Below are 17,077 nucleotides of genomic sequence, written 5' to 3'. Positions count from 1 at the left end.
TATGTCCCAGTCATTTTTCTCATTATACCATGTCTCAGTAACAGCGACTAAATCTACACTATCAGTTGCCATTATTGCCACAAGTTCATGGATCTTATTCCCTAAACTGCGAGCATTTGTAGACATGACTCTAAGCTTATAATTTTTTAACACACTTGCTACAGGCACCTTCTGTCCTTGTTTTGGGGGACAATTGGATTGATGTTTTATCACCCTTTTGCCCCCCCCCCCCTCCTAGTTTAAATACATCCTAGCAAAACCTCTGAACTGCTCACTGAGAATATTTGTTCGCTTTTGAGAAAGATGCAAACCATCTTTTTTGTACGGTTTATTTCCATTCCAAACAGAGCTACCATGAGAAATAAACCAAAATCTTTGCTCCCGACACCATTCAACAAGCCACAAGTTAAAGTCCGTAATACGCATCCGCCTGTCGTTCTGAGTGTTATGAGCAACCTGCCATACTGTGATAGGATTTCAACTAGGCCCAAAATTCAGTAGGCCTAAAAATCTCCATGTGGCATATACAAGTACAAGTGTCTGTTGTATCTGTTAGTCAGTTACATGTAGCTAAGATACTGTCATCAATGTACTGAGCATGTGCAAGAACTTCCATTCCATTCCATTCGACTAAAGGACCATGTTGCCTGTCCAAATAAGGTAATCCTGTGTATCCTGTTTGCTGATTGGTGAAAGGGTACAGATGGGGATGCATAGCTTATAAAAAGCCTCTACACCATGTGCTCAGGCATCAGACATTTTGAACAGGAGTTCAGCTGAGACCCGTTCCGTGAGAATAAAGACCTTTACTTCCTGAACAGACCTGTGTGTGGACTCTTCCTGAACAGACCTGTGTCCGGACTCTCTGTGCATGGCTTCTTCAGTGTTACTTTGAACCTACACCGCCAACACCATGGAGAGGCACTTTGGTACATCTGTGTTAATCTGGGCTGTACTAGATCACACTAAATTTAAACATTGACCTTGTTTGCGGGTAGAGTTAAAAGCATTACACCATTCCTGGTGGTCTAGCACACAATTGTAGCTCCTTTTCCCATTTTGTCACTTGAGGAAATGCATCCATATAATTTATAGTATTTATTAATTTTATCGCTTTAGCTAATTTTCATTGGAAAATAATATCTTTAGAATCTTAATCCTGTAATCTTTAATTTGGAACAGGGGTTTTTCTAAAAAATATTTGACTCTAAGATATGTAATAATTTTGGAGCTAGATAGTTTAAATCTTTGGTACAATAATTCAAAATGTAAAATTTTATCTTGTAATAATAATTGATCTAGACTGAAAATACCACTCAATACCCAACTGTGACGGTACAATCCGTTACTCCGTCAAGCATTCCCTTCTTCCCATAAAATAAAATCACCAAGTAATCCACAGAATAATAACTTGCTGGTCTCGCCGAATAATCCACTGGGTTAACAGCAGCCAGGCGGTGGTGGCCTGGCTGCTGTTAACCCAGTTAGAGGCCGACAGGGATAACTGGCATGCCCATTCCACGTAAGAGTCTTTCGTGGTTTTGCGTGAGTCCCTGAACTTTTGTCGGTAGGACTCTGGGGTTACTGCATAATGAGCCAGGAGCACTTCTTTAACCCTGGCGTAGCTATGGATCTCCTGCTCTGGCACGGTCCGGAAAGCATCAGAAGCTTTGCCTGACAGTTTGCCGGACAATATTGAAACCCACTCTCCTCTATCTATTCGGTGCAGGTTACATTGTCGCTCAAAATCTGCCAGGTAATTATCAATTTCACAGTCTTTTTCATTAAAAGCTTTAAAAGCGCTAAACGGAATCTTCCTTGTGTCTGCTGTGCTGTACTCACTGTTTGGAGAATGTGTGGCTGCTTGTTAAACTGCTGCCAGTTTTAACTGTTGATCCTGTTAGCGGAGGAGGCTAAACAAATAAGAGACGCAGAGCATCACTTTCAGCACCACATCCGCCGTTGGGTTCAGACCGAACCATGCTAGCTTCTCTCTCATTGCCTTGTTGGCTGGTGATTCCTCCTCCTGAATCACTGGTGTCTCCATCTCTTGTACTGCTGGCGTTGCTGCAACCAAGTTCTCCTGGTCTAGCTCCATTAATTCTGCTATGATGACCCGCTTGGTTTTGTTGCTAACTATCCTTCCACGGACTTCCAGTAGTTCTTTCAGTGTATTTCTTTTAAGCAGGGTGTACCAGCCTTCCATTCACTGTTCCCAGTGTCTGCTTGGAATCCTGGTGTAGAGGAAAGTAGAAGGGAAAATCCCGCCGCTGCCAACCAGTTGTGACGGTACAATCCGTTACTCCGTCAAGCATCCAGTGATCATCAGTCAGTGTGGTTTAATATAAGAACAGTGACTGAGTCACACCACACAAAAACAAAAGTTTTAGATTTTAGAAAAACAGACTTTTTTTGTGTAAAGGAGTCATTATCAGGCTGGAGCAATTTAAATGGAGTCCAAGAGAAATGGGATTATTTAAAAGTTGCACTGCTGAAGGCAACAGAAAATTGCATTAGGCTTCTCAGTAAAAGCAAAAAATTCAAGAAACCACTGTGGTACTCCGCAGATGTGGCCAAAATAGTAAAAAACAAAAAGTTAGCATTTAGTAATTATAAAAAAAACCAGAGTGAGGAAGACAGAATGATCTATAAAATTAGGCAGAAAGAGGCTAAGCAAGTTATAAGAGCTTCCAAATCACACACAGAAGAGAAAATAGCACAGTCAGTAAAAATGGGGGACAAAACTTTTTTTTAGATACATAAATGATAAAAGGTAAGTAAAACAAGGATTAGCTTATCAATAAACTGCAATCTTTGAGTTTGGATTCCAATATTGTTGAATGGGTGAGGCAGTGGCTGAGTGACAGGCAACAGAGGGTTGTAGTCAATAGAGTATATTCGAAGCTTGGGCTTGTCACCAGTGGGGTACCTCAGGGATCTGTACTTGGACCCATTCTCTTTAATATTTTTATTAGTGATATTGCAGAAGGTCTTGATGGTAAGGTGTGTCTTTTTGCGGATGATACTAAGATTTGTAACAGGGTTGATGTTCCAGGAGGGATAAGCCAAATGGCAAATGATTTAGGTAAACTAGAAAAATGGTCAGAGTTGTCGCAACTGACATTTAATGTGGATAAGTGCAAGATAATGCACCTTGGATGTAAAAACCCAAGGGCAGAGTACAGAATATTTGATAGAGCCCTAACCTCAACATCTGAGGAAAGGGATTTGGGGGTGATTATTTCTGATGACTTAAAGGTAGGCAGACAATGTAATAGAGCAGCAGGAAATGCTAGCAGAATGCTTGGTTGTATAGGGAGAGGTATTAGCAGTAGAAAGAGGGAAGTGCTCATGCCATTGTACAGAACACTGGTGAGACCTCACTTGGCGTATTGTACGCAGTACTGGAGACTGTATCTTCAGAAGGATACTGATACCTTAGAGAGAGTTCAAAGAAGGGCTACTAAACTGGTTCATGGATTGCAGGATAAAACTTACCAGGAAAGATTAAAGGATCTTAACATGTATAGCTTGGAGGAAAGACGAGACAGGGAGGTTATGATAGAAACATTTAAATAAATAAAGGGAATCAACACAGTAAAGGAGGAGACTATATTTAAAAGAAGAAAAACTACCACAACAAGAGGACATAGCCTTAAATTAGAGGGGAAAAGGTTTAAAAATATTATCAGGAAGTATTACTTTACTGAGAGGGTAGTGGATGCATGGAATAGCCTTCCAGCTGAAGTGGTAGAGGTTAACACAGTAAAGGAGTTTAAGCATGCGTGGGATAGGCATAAGGCTATCCTAGACCTAAAGGACCACTATAGTGCCAGGAAAACATACTCTTTTCCTGGCACTATAGTGCCCTGAGGGGCGGCAGCAACGACCATAGTACACATCAGCCAAAATACATATAGTAAAAACCAAGAAAAAAAGTTACCTGCGCTCTTTCCACATCCCTATGTATTTTTAAACAAATTGAGGTTTTTAGTTACCTCCAACGGCCATGAGAGGGTATGCCCACCTGCTACGTCAAGGCAGACCTCTTAGGTGGGTCCTAACTCTAACTATTCACCTTGCTTCCTTGAACTTCTGGCAAAGAGATCTCTAATGAGACAGAAAGGGGTATTTTTTTATATACATCCCTACATGCTTATTAACCCTTAACAGGGAACACATGTGATGCGGCTGCCCATCCCATGTGTTCCCTGTGACAAACTCCCCTTTTTTAGGGAGTTTGCCATGAGTTTTTGGAGGGGACTACTTGGTAGCCTCCTGCCCCAAGACTATGGGCTCTGCAAAAAGACAGGCTAAAAAGTGACTTCCAGGGGAAAATGTGCCTCTTCCCCTCTCCCTTTTTCCTGTCATATTGTTTCTCCAGCAGGGCGTTGTCCCAGGGACACTGCCAGACCAGTTTGAATTGGCTGCTTTGTCACTCCTCAATCTCCCATCAGCCCTTGCTATTTTCTGATCTCACCCTTCCTTGTACTGTAGGGCACTTTTAACATGAGACATATTGAGCGCTCAGATCCAAGCTATCTGGGGATATGTTGGACATATAGGTTAAACATTGTATTATACGAGTTATGCATTTTTATGTGGTTTTTGTAACAGTTTTTGACTTAGAGATATTTCCTGTACCTGGAGATAATTAAGTTACCACATCCATTTAAGCCAATTATCTCCAGGATAGAGGAGAAGATAGACCGGCCGCACAGCCTAAATCTGTGGAACTATTTTGGGCATGAAAGCCATGCTTGCTGTCGGTCAAATGTGACTTCCATAGAATTTGGGAACCCTGATTTGATCTGGGTGATTTTTGGATATGTTGTTTGCCCAGGGATGTAGGATTTGTGGGGATATGTTGTTGTTTTCGGGTGTTTCTGGACTTTGGGTAAAACTGGATATTTTCTGCCTGTGGTAATTGAGTTAGTCCATTGTGTTGGTAATTGTATCACAGGCAGAGGGGGGAGTTTGTGTACATTAGCTGGGAGTGTCTAACTGTACAATACTGTGTTGATTGGCTGTTGTGACTTTGTGTCCTGTGCTCCACAAAGTCCACGTGGGTGATAACCTTGTGGGTAAAACTGTATATAAGAAATGCCTTTGTGCTCATTAAACCAGCTCTACTTCACCCTCAATCTAGAGTCCTGTCTCTTATTGGGGAAATCTGCTACAAGGGATTGCTATGCTCTTCATACTCCCTTGGATAATCACTAAGCTCTTTTAAGAGCTTGTTCCTGCTTCACCCTCTGGGGAAAAAGAGGTTCACCCACTGGAACCTGGAGCCTTGTCGTAGGTCCAGGGTGCGTAGGAGACGGTGAGACCCCAACCAAGCTGCGGCGGTTTGTGGGTTCTGCAGTGCTTATGGTGTCAAGTTGAGTGCTTGGAGCCCTCGGGAAGCATTAGGAGCATCCATCAACGGAGGTACCCAGTCGGGGTGCCAGGTGATCCATTACATTCGCTATTAAGGGTTAAGCATGTAGGGATTTATATAAAACAATGCTGCTGCCCATCCCATGTGTTCCCTATTAAGGGTTAATAAGCATGTAGGGATGTAAATAAAAAATACCCCTTTCTCTCTCATTAGAGATCTCTTTGCCAGAAGTTCAAGGAAGCAAGGTGAATGGTTAGAGTTAGGACCCACCTAAGAGGTCTGCCTTGACATAGCAGGTGGGCATACCCTCTCATGGCCATTGGAGGTAACTAAAAACCTCCATTTGTTTAAAAATACATAGAGATGTAGATGAGAAAGAGCGCAGGTAACTTTTTTTTTTCTTTGGTTTATAGATACATAAATACTGACATACATACACACACACACATACTGCCACATACACATACTGACAGACATACACACACAGACAGGCACATACTGACATACATACACATACAGACAGACACATACTGACATACACACACACACACACATACATACAGACTGAAATACATACACATACATGCAGATACATACATACTGACATACATACACACACACACACATACTGACATACATACATACACACATACATACTGACATACACACACATACATACACACACACACACACACACATATATATATATATACATACTGACATACATACACACGCATATATACATACATACTGACATACATACACACACATACATACTGACATACACACATTTTGTGTGCTAATTTTGCTTACCTTTTTTTGCAGGAGGTTGGCTGTGGCTGATGGGAGTCGGCATGGCTCCCGTGGCCTGGCTCTCTTCCCTCCTGTGCGGAGGGAGGTGTGAGGAAGTGACCACCGGCTGTCACTTCCTCCCAGCACTACTTTGCGGCTGCGATTTTTTAAAAAGGGGCCCGGTCGCGCTAATGCACGGCCGCAGTGCTGACCAGGCCCCCGAAGATATAGGGCCCATCGGGTGGCCCTGAGTACTTGGGCCGGGTTTTGGAACCTGGCGGGCTGGACTCGGCCCGCGGGCCGTATTTTGAGGACCCCTGCTTTCGAGAGAGTTCAGAGAAGGGCTGCTAAACTGGTTTTATGGATTGCAGGATAAAACTTACCAGGAAAGGTTAAAGGATCTTAACATGTATAGCTTGGAGGAAAGACGAGACAGGCGGGATATGATAGAAACATTTAAATACATAAAGGGATTCAACACAGTAAAGGAGGAGACTATATTTAAAAGAAGAAAAACTACCACAACAAGAGGGCATAGTCTTAAATTAGAGGGACAAAGGTTTAAAAATAATATCAGGAAGTATTACTTTACTGAGAGGGTAGTGGATGCATGGCATAGCCTTCCAGCTGAAGTGGTAGAGGTTAATACAGTGAGGGAGTTTAAGCATGCATGGGATAGGCATAAGGCTATCCTAACTATAAGATAAGGCCAGGGACTAATGAAAGTATTTAGAAAATTGGGCAGACTAGATGGGCTGAATGGTTCTTATCTGCCGTCACATTCTATGTTTCTATATGTTTATTTGTGCTTATATAAGGATAACTTGTTATAAGAAGCTGGTCAATATTTATAATGTATATTTGATGATATATGCTCTGTCTTTTTGGAAAATCAGGGAAAAAATCTCAAAGATTATTAAAATAAAAAATATTTTAAAAAAATAGCAAATGTTTATTCTAGCCTTGGTGATGGAAATATTTTACCCACCCCCTTGACGTTTCCCTCCTTGGATTGAGGTTTTTTCTAGTTTTTGGGGGTATTGCTATATTCTTTGTAATGTATGGTCTCATGTTTGATTAATAAACACATTTTCTGTGATGTGGTTTTGGTCCTTCGTGTGAATTTATTCGTCATATTTCGCGGATGTATATGGTATGACATTCTGCCTTGGCAGTTCACTTTCATAGTGTTTCTTTTTCTTGCAGTGTAATCGGGATTTATTCTGGTTCTGGCGGTTTCTTCTCTAGATGTTTCTGCTACGGTTGGATTGGTTTGGTCTTCATGCTCTCCTACTCCACCTCATCAAAGAACGAGGAAGTGGGCAGGTCTGACCGAGGGATTTCACACTGCTGTTATTTTGTTCTGAAAAGTTCTGTTAACCATTTTGTTGCTGCTGGAGGTTTTCAGTAAAGAAGGTTAAGCTAATATTCGCCTCCTGTCTTTGATAAAATTTAGATTATTCCCTCACGAGGCTCGAATAATCCTTCATTGGTTGGCAAGGACGGGTATGTTCTGCAGTTATGTTGTAATTATGTTTGAAGTTAATAATATATTAGATTAATATATCAAGTTAAATATTGGCAATATTTATTGGTTAAATCATTTTAATAAAAGCTCTGGCCTATTTTTTACCAGTTCCGCTACATGTTGTGTTATTGGGAATAAAGGGGTCTACACAGGGGGCTATACGAAAGTGAATACAGTCAAGGCGTGGAGCCCTTCAAAGGCAGAGATGGAATATTTTTTGTTTTTTTATTGCATCACAGATTTTGTTTGTCATTTTTATTTTTAATATATTTTCATTTTGCCTATTGTGTTGCTGAAGAAAACAAGAATTCTGAAGGTATGATGTTTTACTTTACAAGTATTAGATTTATTGGGGCCCTCTCATTAGGTCACTAGCCACCGGGAGGGGGGATGGGACATCATGGTGGGTCAAGCTGGCTTGACAAAGATCCGAGTTTGGATCGAAACGTTGCTGTGTTTGCTGTTTTTTTCCAATAAAACTGTATTTCTCACTACAGTGACTATGCATTGTCTTTCTCTATACATTATCTTGCTCTATGCTCTGCCATTGCTTTGTCTTGCTCTATACATTGTCTAACGTAATGCCCTGTCTATGCATGGTCTTCCTCTATACAAGGTCTTGCTCAATGCCGACATTGCTTTGTCTTGCTCTATAGTTTGTCTTGCTCTATGCCCTGCCATTGCTTTGTCTTTCTCTTTGCCGACATTGCTTTGTATTTCTCTATATATTGTCTTCCTCTATGCTCTGCCATTGCTTTGTCTTGCTCTATACATTGTCTAACTTAATGCCCTGTCTATGCATGGTCTTCCTCTATACAAGGTCTTGCTCAATGCCGACATTGCTTTGTGTTGCTCTATGCCGACATTGCTTTGTCTTGCTGTATGCCCTGCCATTGCTTTGTCTTTCTCTTTGCCGACATTGCTTTGTATTTATCTATATATTGTCTTCCCTTATGCTCTGCCATTGCTTTGTCTTGCTCTATACATTGTCTAACTTAATGCCCTGTCTATGCATGGTCTTCCTCTATACAAGGTCTTGCTCAATGCCGACATTGCTTTGTGTTGCTCTATGCCGACATTGCTTTGTCTTGCTGTATGCCCTGCCATTGCTTTGTCTTTCTCTTTGCCGACATTGCTTTGTATTTATCTATATATTGTCTTCCCTTATGCTCTGCCATTGCTTTGTCTTGCTCTATACATTGTCGAACTTAATGCCCTGTCTATGCATGGTTTTCCTCTATACAAGGTCTTGCTCAATGCCGACATTGTTTTGTCTTTCTCAATACATTGTCTTGCTCTTTGCCCTGTCAATGCTTTACATTGCTCTATACAGTCTTGCTCTATACCCTGGCAATGATTTTTCGTGCTCTATACATTGTCCTATTCTGTGGCATGCTATTTGTCCTATCAGTTAGTTTTATGTCTTGGCCTACAAAAACCTGTCCAGACCTTCTAGATTTGGTCTGGCTGCTAGGGAAGCTTTTACTTCTATCCACTGATAGGTTGCCATTGTAGACGTTTCACTGTGAGTCCAAGTCCCACATTCATGGAGGAGATACGTTCATTGTCCCAAACCATAGGTGTTAGGAGTAAGTTTAAGAAGGCCATTATCATTTTACCATTAATGGGTAACAGCTCACAATCACATCCATCTATAGTTCACCAGGTCCTCACCTCTGTCCTGTTATAATCACCTACCTACCTCCCTCTCTGGTGCACCACAGACCAAATATTAAAATTGCCTCTTCTTACCACTAGGTGATTAGCAGGGGCTCATTCCAAGTTAGGATACTTTTGGCTGCTCAGCCCGCTAGTTGAGCCAGACTATCATACCCTGGCACCATGCCCATTGCTACATGTGCTTTCCTATAAGGAGTCACAAAAAGGGTTCCAACCATTCCCGCTCCCTTTCCTTAACTTTCTAAAGGTAGGACCCAAGCTTGTCACTTGCCAAAGAACTGTAAATTCACTTTAAGCACCATTTACTCTCTCTACCAGACTTCCCCCAGCCTGGCACTACCATTGTCTGAACAGAATCCTTGTACAATGCCCTCCACTACTTCTCCTCCACCATCACTACCTCACAGGATTTCAGCTTTTCATCATTCACCACGCCCTCTCACCAAGCCCTAAAGGTGTTTTTAGAAAAGAAACAAAACACCTTGACACAACTGGGTAATCCCTAATTCCTGGGCTGGTATGCGTGTCTTGCTCTACACTAATACATAAATCTCTCTGTGCTACATATACTCCTGTCTTTCCTCAAACATCGCTGAACATGTTCTTTACCACGGAGAGCTGACACTTCCCACCACGTTTCACTTTCCATTCTATATGTAGAGATATGTAGCTGGACTTTGTTTTGCTGACACGCAAAATAAAGTCTGATACTGAAACCCAAGTGATATTGTTTGTCACAACCTGGAACAACATTAACAAAACTATTTTACTCGTTACACAACTTCATTGTAGTTTATACTGGGCAGAACACAAAATAAAGAACATCAAGCAATAGATAACAGTGCTGCCTTTTATTAGTGAGGCACTTCGATCCATTATGTGCCTGGATGGAGGCCTAATTGGTTCCCTGAATGCTCTTTCAAATGCTGTCCATAGCACTAAAAGACGGATAAAAAGCTTCGAGTGAGTGAACGGTTGCTTTCAGTTAAGGCTTAAGCTGCTATGTGGTCTGAATTCAGTTCTTCCGAATGATGGTTTGGCTTTGGAAAAGACAAGATAGACATCAGTGTGCTCATCTGAATCTCAAAAGTCACTTCAGGGCATAAAGTGTCTACTGGAACTCAGTAGTCAAATAACTAGTGAATTTTCATTAAGTTCCTAATTAGTTATTGATTTGCCTCTCACTGATGGCTGCAGAAGCAAAATCTTAAAAGTGATTGTTCAGTGAACATTGGAAAATGTCTTCTAAGTTTCAATGTCGGTGAAACGGATGCTGTGCTATGTGAAGAGCAGGTCATTCTGTGGGGTCAGCAATACTGCATTGGGATCCTTTGTGCCGGTAAACAAAATAATTAATACTACATTAAGTGATACGATGATTAAATTGAAAAGCAGTGAAACCGGGTGTAATCATCGATGGGGTGAAGCAGCCACCAGACTGGACAGGAACCATCTACAGAAGATCTACATGTTGTTCAGTTCCACCAGAGTTTGATCCAGAGTTGTCTGGATCTCAATGTGTTCCTCTTTTGCAGATGCCAGGTTCTCTGTAAACAGTGATGACCAGGGATATTATTAAACAAAATTCAGCACAAGGAGAGCAAAATAATATCAAGAGAAACTAGATACAGAGTTAAAAACCAAAGAAGAGCATTACACAAATTATTCACACCTCTCCATACTCCCCCTTTACCTTTCAATATACTCTTCCACATCCCACAATCCTCTGTTCTTTCTCTTATAGCTTTCAATATACTGGCTCTTCCACTTCCCATAATCCTTTCTTATAAGTGCAAATCTATAATGGAGAGTGAACTCTGCAGTCTTACTGCATAATTCTCCCTTTTAGAATGGTCACCGCCTCCCTATATCACATCTCCACCTCGCTGTATTACACCCCGCCTCCCTGTATTACATCCCGCCTCTCTGTATTACACCCCACCTCCCTTTGTTACATCACGCCTCTCTGTATTACACCCTGCCTCCCTGTATTACATCTCGCCTCTCTATTACATCCCACCTCTCTGTATTACACCCTGCCTCCCTGTATTACATCCCGCCTCTCTGTATTACACCCTGCCTCCCTGTATTACATCCCGCCTCTCTGTATTACACCCTGCCTCCCTGTATTACATCTCGCCTCTCTATTACATCCCACCTCTCTGTATTACACCCTGCCTCCCTGTATTACATCCCGCCTCTCTGTATTACACCCTGCCTCCCTGTATTACATCTCGCCTCTCTATTACATCCCACCTCTCTGTATTACACCCTGCCTCCCTGTATTACATCCCGCCTCTCTGTATTACACCCTGCCTCCCTGTATTACATCCCGCCTCTCTGTATTACACCCCACCTCCCTGTGTTACATCACGCCTCTCTGTATTACACCCTGCCTCCCTGTATTACATCTCGCCTCTCTATTACATCCCACCTCTCTGTATTACACCCTGCCTCCCTGTATTACATCCCGCCTCTTTGTATTACACACCGCCTCCCTGTATTACATCTCGCCTCTCTATTACATCCCGCCTCCCTATATTACATCCCCGCCTCTCTATATTATATCTCGCCTCCCTATATTACATCTCGCCTCTCTATATTACATCCCGCCTCCCTATATTACATCCCCGCCTCTCTATATTACATCCCGCCTCCCTATATTACATCCCGCCTCCCTATATTACATCTCGCCTCCCTATATTACATCCCCGCCTCTCTATATTACATCCCGCCTCCCTATATTACATCCCCGCCTCTCTATATTACATCCCGCCTCCCTATATTACATCCCCGCCTCTCTATATTACATCCCGCCTCCATATATTACATCCCCGCCTCTCTATATTACATCCCGCCTCCCTATATTACATCCCCGCCTCTCTATATTACATCCCGCCTCTCTATATTACATCCCGCCTCTCTATATTACATCCCGCCTCCCTATATTACATCCCCGCCTCTCTATATTACATCCCGCCTCCCTGTATTACATCCCCGCCTCTCTATATTATATCCCGCCTCCCTATATTACATCTCGCCTCTCTATATTACATCCCGCCTCCCTATATTACATCCCCGCCTCCCTATATTACATCCCCGCCTCCCTGTATTACATCCCCGCCTCTCTATATTATATCTCGCCTCCCTATATTACATCTCGCCTCCCTATATTACATCTCGCCTCTCTATATTATATCCCGCCTCCCTATATTACATCTCGCCTCCCTATATTACATCCTCGCCTCCCTATATTACATCTCGCCTCCCCGTATTACATCCCTGCCTCCCTATATTACATCCTCGCCTCCCTATATTACATCCTCGCCTCCCTATATTACATCCTCGCCTCCCTATATTACATCCTCGCCTCCCTATATTACCGTATTTTTCGCTCCATAAGACGCACCTAGTTTTTAGAGGAAGAAACCCAGAAAACAATATATTCTGAACAAAACTGTCCCATAGTGTTTCTTACTATGGGACAGTTTGTTCAGAATATTTTTTTTCTCCCCTGTCCCATAGTCTTCTCCCCCCCTCCCCATAGTCTTCTCCCACCCCCTCCCCATAGTCTTCATCCCCCCTCCCCTCCCCATAGTCTTCATCCCCCTCCCCTCCCCATAGTCTTCATCCCCCCTCTCCTCCCCTCCCCATAGTCTTCATCCCCCCTCTCCTCCCCTCCCCATAGTCTTCATCCCCCCTCCCCTCCCCTCCCCATAGTCTTCATACCCCCCTCCCCTCCCCATAGTCTTCATCCCCCCTCCCCTCCCCATAGTCTTCATCCCCCCTCCCCTCCCCATAGTCTTCATCCCCCCTCCCCTCCCCTCCCCATAGTCTTCTCTTCTCTCCCATACTGTCCCCCTCCCCTTGTCCCATAATTACTTACCTGTCTTGTAGCGTTTCTCGGCAGCACAGGGTGCACCGCGGTACTGGAACTTGAATTTCATGTTCCGGTTTCCGGCGGGTCTGAAAGGAAGTGCGCACACTGAGCTGAGTGAGCACTTCCTTTCAGTCCCGCCGGAAACCGGAACATTAAATTCAAGTTCCAGTACCGCGGTGCGCCCTGTGCTGCCGGGAAACGCTACAAGACAGGTAAGTAAAACTTCATATTCGCTCCATAAGACGCACAGACATTTCCCCTCACTTTTGAGGGGAAAAAAGTGCGTCTTATGGAGCGAAAAATACGGTACATCTCGCCTCCCCGTATTACATCCCGCCTCTCTGTATTACATCCCTGCCTCCCTATATTACATCCCGCCTCCCTATATTACATCCCCGCCTCCCTATATTACATCCCCGCCTCCCTATATTACATCCCCGCCTCCCTATATTACATCCCGCCTCCCTATATTACATCCCCGCCTCCCTATATTACACCCCGCCTCTCTATATTACATCTCGCCTCCCTATATTACATCCCCGATTTAAAGGTGTACCCCCTGTTTTCGGGTTACATCCAGAACTTGAGTAAAATTGTGTATGTTTTAATTTTGTTACATGTTTATCTGAGGGGAGGAGATGTGGGGGTTGTACCATGTATGTGATTGGTTATTGTAGTTGTAGCCCTTCCCAGGGCAGTATTGCATAAAAGGAGACCCCTGTCAATAAATCTCAGTTCTTCTTGACCCTTCAAAACGTAGCCTCGTCTCGTTCTTGGAAGGGGATTATATTGGATTATTACCTTGGTTTTTTTCTACAGCTGAACCTGACTCTCCATCTGGATCTTGTGGATGGGATTTTACCAGCTCTACTTTTATACAGCAACTTGCCAGGGAAAAGGACGTCTCCAATGGCTGATAGCCTCTCACTACCAGGGTAGCCGTTACACCCGCCTCTCTATATTACATCCCCGCCTCTCTATATTACATCCTGCCTCCCTATATTACATCCCCGCCTCCCTATATTACATCCCCGCCTCCCTATATTACATCCCCGCCTCCCTATATTACATCCCCGCCTCCCTATATTACATCTCGCCTCCCTATATTACATCTCCGCCTCTCTATATTACATCTCGCCTCCCTATATTACATCTCGCCTCCCTATATTACATCTCGCCTCCCTATATTACATCCCGCCTCCCTATATTACATCCCGCCTCCCTATATTACATCTCGCCTCCCTATATTACATCCCGCCTCCCTATATTACATCCCGCCTCCCTATATTACATCTCGCCTCCCTATATTACATCCCGCCTCCCTATATTACATCTCGCCTCCCTATATTACATCCCGCCTCCCTATATTACATCTCGCCTCCCTATATTACATCCCCGCCTCTCTATATTACATCCCGCCTCCCTATATCACATCCTCGCCTCTCTATATTGTGTCACTGCTACTTTATATTACACCCGTGACTCTCTATATTATATCCGTTATTCTTTGTATTATGCCCGTACCTCTCTATATTATACTATTATATCCGTGTGTGGCAAACTCCCCTTTTTACCTGAGTTTGCCACAAGCTCTTGGAGGAGCCTGCTTGCCAGCCTCCTGCCCACAGACTATGGGCCCTGCAGGGAAACCTGAAAAAGACTACCAAACTTGACCGACCGTTAGCACTGATTTCCCTGGAACTGTTTTGGGCATGGGGCCATGCTTGTGGTCGGTTAAAACTATGACTTCCAGGAAATTCCTGAACGCCTGAACCGATCTGGGTGATTTTTGGATATGTTGTTCACCCAGATCAGGGCTATCAGGGGATGTGACTTTTTATGTGGTTTTGTGTGGTTTAAAGGTACCTTTTGGGGTTTCATAAAATGTGCTTGGAGATAATTAGACTAGATTAGTAAAGTTCCGGATTCAATTATCTCCCAAGCACAGAGGAGGGATTCTGTTGTTTGTGTATGGGAGTGTCTCACTGTATGACTCTGTTTTTATTGGTTTGTTTACTTTATGTCCCTGTGCCCAAAAAGGTCCACCTGGTTGGGAAACTTGCATAAAAGGCCAGCGTGCCTCCATTAAAACGCTATTCCAGCTTACACTCCAAAACTGTGTGTCGTCCGGTTATTGGAGGAAAGAAGATTTACTCCTGTGTCTGCTGTTCCAGCTTGCAGGGGATTCAATGGGGAAAGTGCTTGTAAGGACTAGAGCTAATTCCCCATTCGGCTCCAGGAAGGAGCGGTTCCAGGGCCCCAGTCAAGCCACGGCAACTGTGGGCAGAAGTGCTGCGGTTTGTCCCCTGTCCCAGATAGGAAGCAGTCATTTGGCGGAGGTACCCACCAGGGTACAGGGAGCTCCATTACACTGTGCCCCTCTATATTATATCTGTGACTCTCTATATTATCTACCTGTCACTCTATATATAAGTGGTAGAGGTTAACACAGTAAAGGAGTAGCATGCGTGGGATAAGCATATGGCTATCCTAACTATAAGATAAGGCCAGGGACTAATGAAAGTATTTAGAAAATTGGGCAGACTAGATGGGCCGAATGGTTCTTATCTGCCGTCACATTCTATGTTTCTATATATTATATCCATCCGTGACTCTCTATATTATGTCCGTTAATCTTTGTATTACACCTGTGCCCCTCTATATTATATCTGTGCTTCTCTATATTATCTACCTGGCATGAATCAGACCAGGGGTTCAAAAGTTAGTAAAAGTATCTTTTGTTCACCCTGGCTGATTGTATTTTAATCTGGCTCAAACAGTAAAAGTCAAACATCCCCACAATGCATCCTGGCTTCCTCCCTTCTGCCCTGGAGATAATTGGAGAAGGAATCTAATTATCTCCAAAGACAGAGCCAAACTCCATTACCCACATGGCAGACAAAAAGACAGTAAAAGACATAAAATTACATACTGATACATTTAGTACATAAAACACACATTTCTACATATCCCCAGATAGCTTTGATCTGACTGCACATTATTAGATGAATGGCACTCAGATCACACGAATACGCCTTTCTGCAGGGAAAATAAACAGTTTAACCTGCAGGGCCATAGTCCAAAGGCAAGAGGCGGGCAAGCAGCCCCCTCCAAGGACACGTGGCGAGGTCGGTTTCGCCACAATTGGTATATCATTTTTTTGCTTTTTTGTATCCACCCTACCTTCACTTAGTGATCGGACCTCTATATATATATTCTTTATATTGAGGTTATTCCATCTTTTCGGCCATTCAGTGCAGTTAGCTTGTGGATACATTTGGTGTCATTTAATTTTTTTGTTATTCTGTTTTATGATATTTTTGTATTTAATTGTCCGGTTAAGGTATAACAGTGGTGATCGGAATTAGTCCTTTGCTGATTTATTTTTTACTTAATTAATATATTATTTTTGATAATTTTTATACTATTTATCTAGTTTTATATTCTTAAGCGCACACACCCTATTTTCCATTTCTGAGTATATAACTCATTAAGTCGCTAGAGTGGGTGTGTAGCTGCTACTCTTCTTTTTTATTCATTTATTGATTTATTTGTGGTGTTATCACTGCATGTACCGTTTTCTATAAGTTTATTATAGCTGGTATAGCCTTCCCATACAATCACGAGAAAAGGCTCTGTGTTGAGGGTAAACTAGAAATCATTTATTGGCAGCCACAACTGGCCTTATTATTATTATGTTATTATTTATAGAGCGCCAACAAATTCCTCAGCGCTTTCACAATGGGTGGACGCACAAACATGTAATTGTAACCAGACAAGTTGGGCACAAAATAACAGAGGGCCCTGATCAACTAGC

The 17,077-nt window shown here is 42.9% G+C and overlaps 1 protein-coding gene across 2 annotated transcripts in view; it reads right to left on the bottom strand.

The window, feature by feature from the left end:
- Positions 1-10,210: 10,210 nt before the first annotated feature.
- The window catches only part of TPM2 (tropomyosin 2), an 80,607-nt gene continuing 73,740 nt past the window's right edge, over positions 10,211-17,077 (bottom strand). For both annotated transcript variants that reach the window (XM_063453524.1, XM_063453522.1), the window contains exon 9: positions 10,211-10,927. In XM_063453524.1, the coding sequence (XP_063309594.1) occupies positions 10,845-10,927 (83 nt within the window). In that variant the 3' untranslated portion in view covers positions 10,211-10,844. The remainder of the gene's footprint in view (positions 10,928-17,077) is intronic.

Source organism: Pelobates fuscus, chromosome 5, assembly GCF_036172605.1.
Source record: "Pelobates fuscus isolate aPelFus1 chromosome 5, aPelFus1.pri, whole genome shotgun sequence".
Classification (NCBI taxonomy): Eukaryota; Metazoa; Chordata; class Amphibia; order Anura; family Pelobatidae; genus Pelobates; species Pelobates fuscus.
This window is presented reverse-complemented; position numbering and strand designations above follow the sequence as displayed.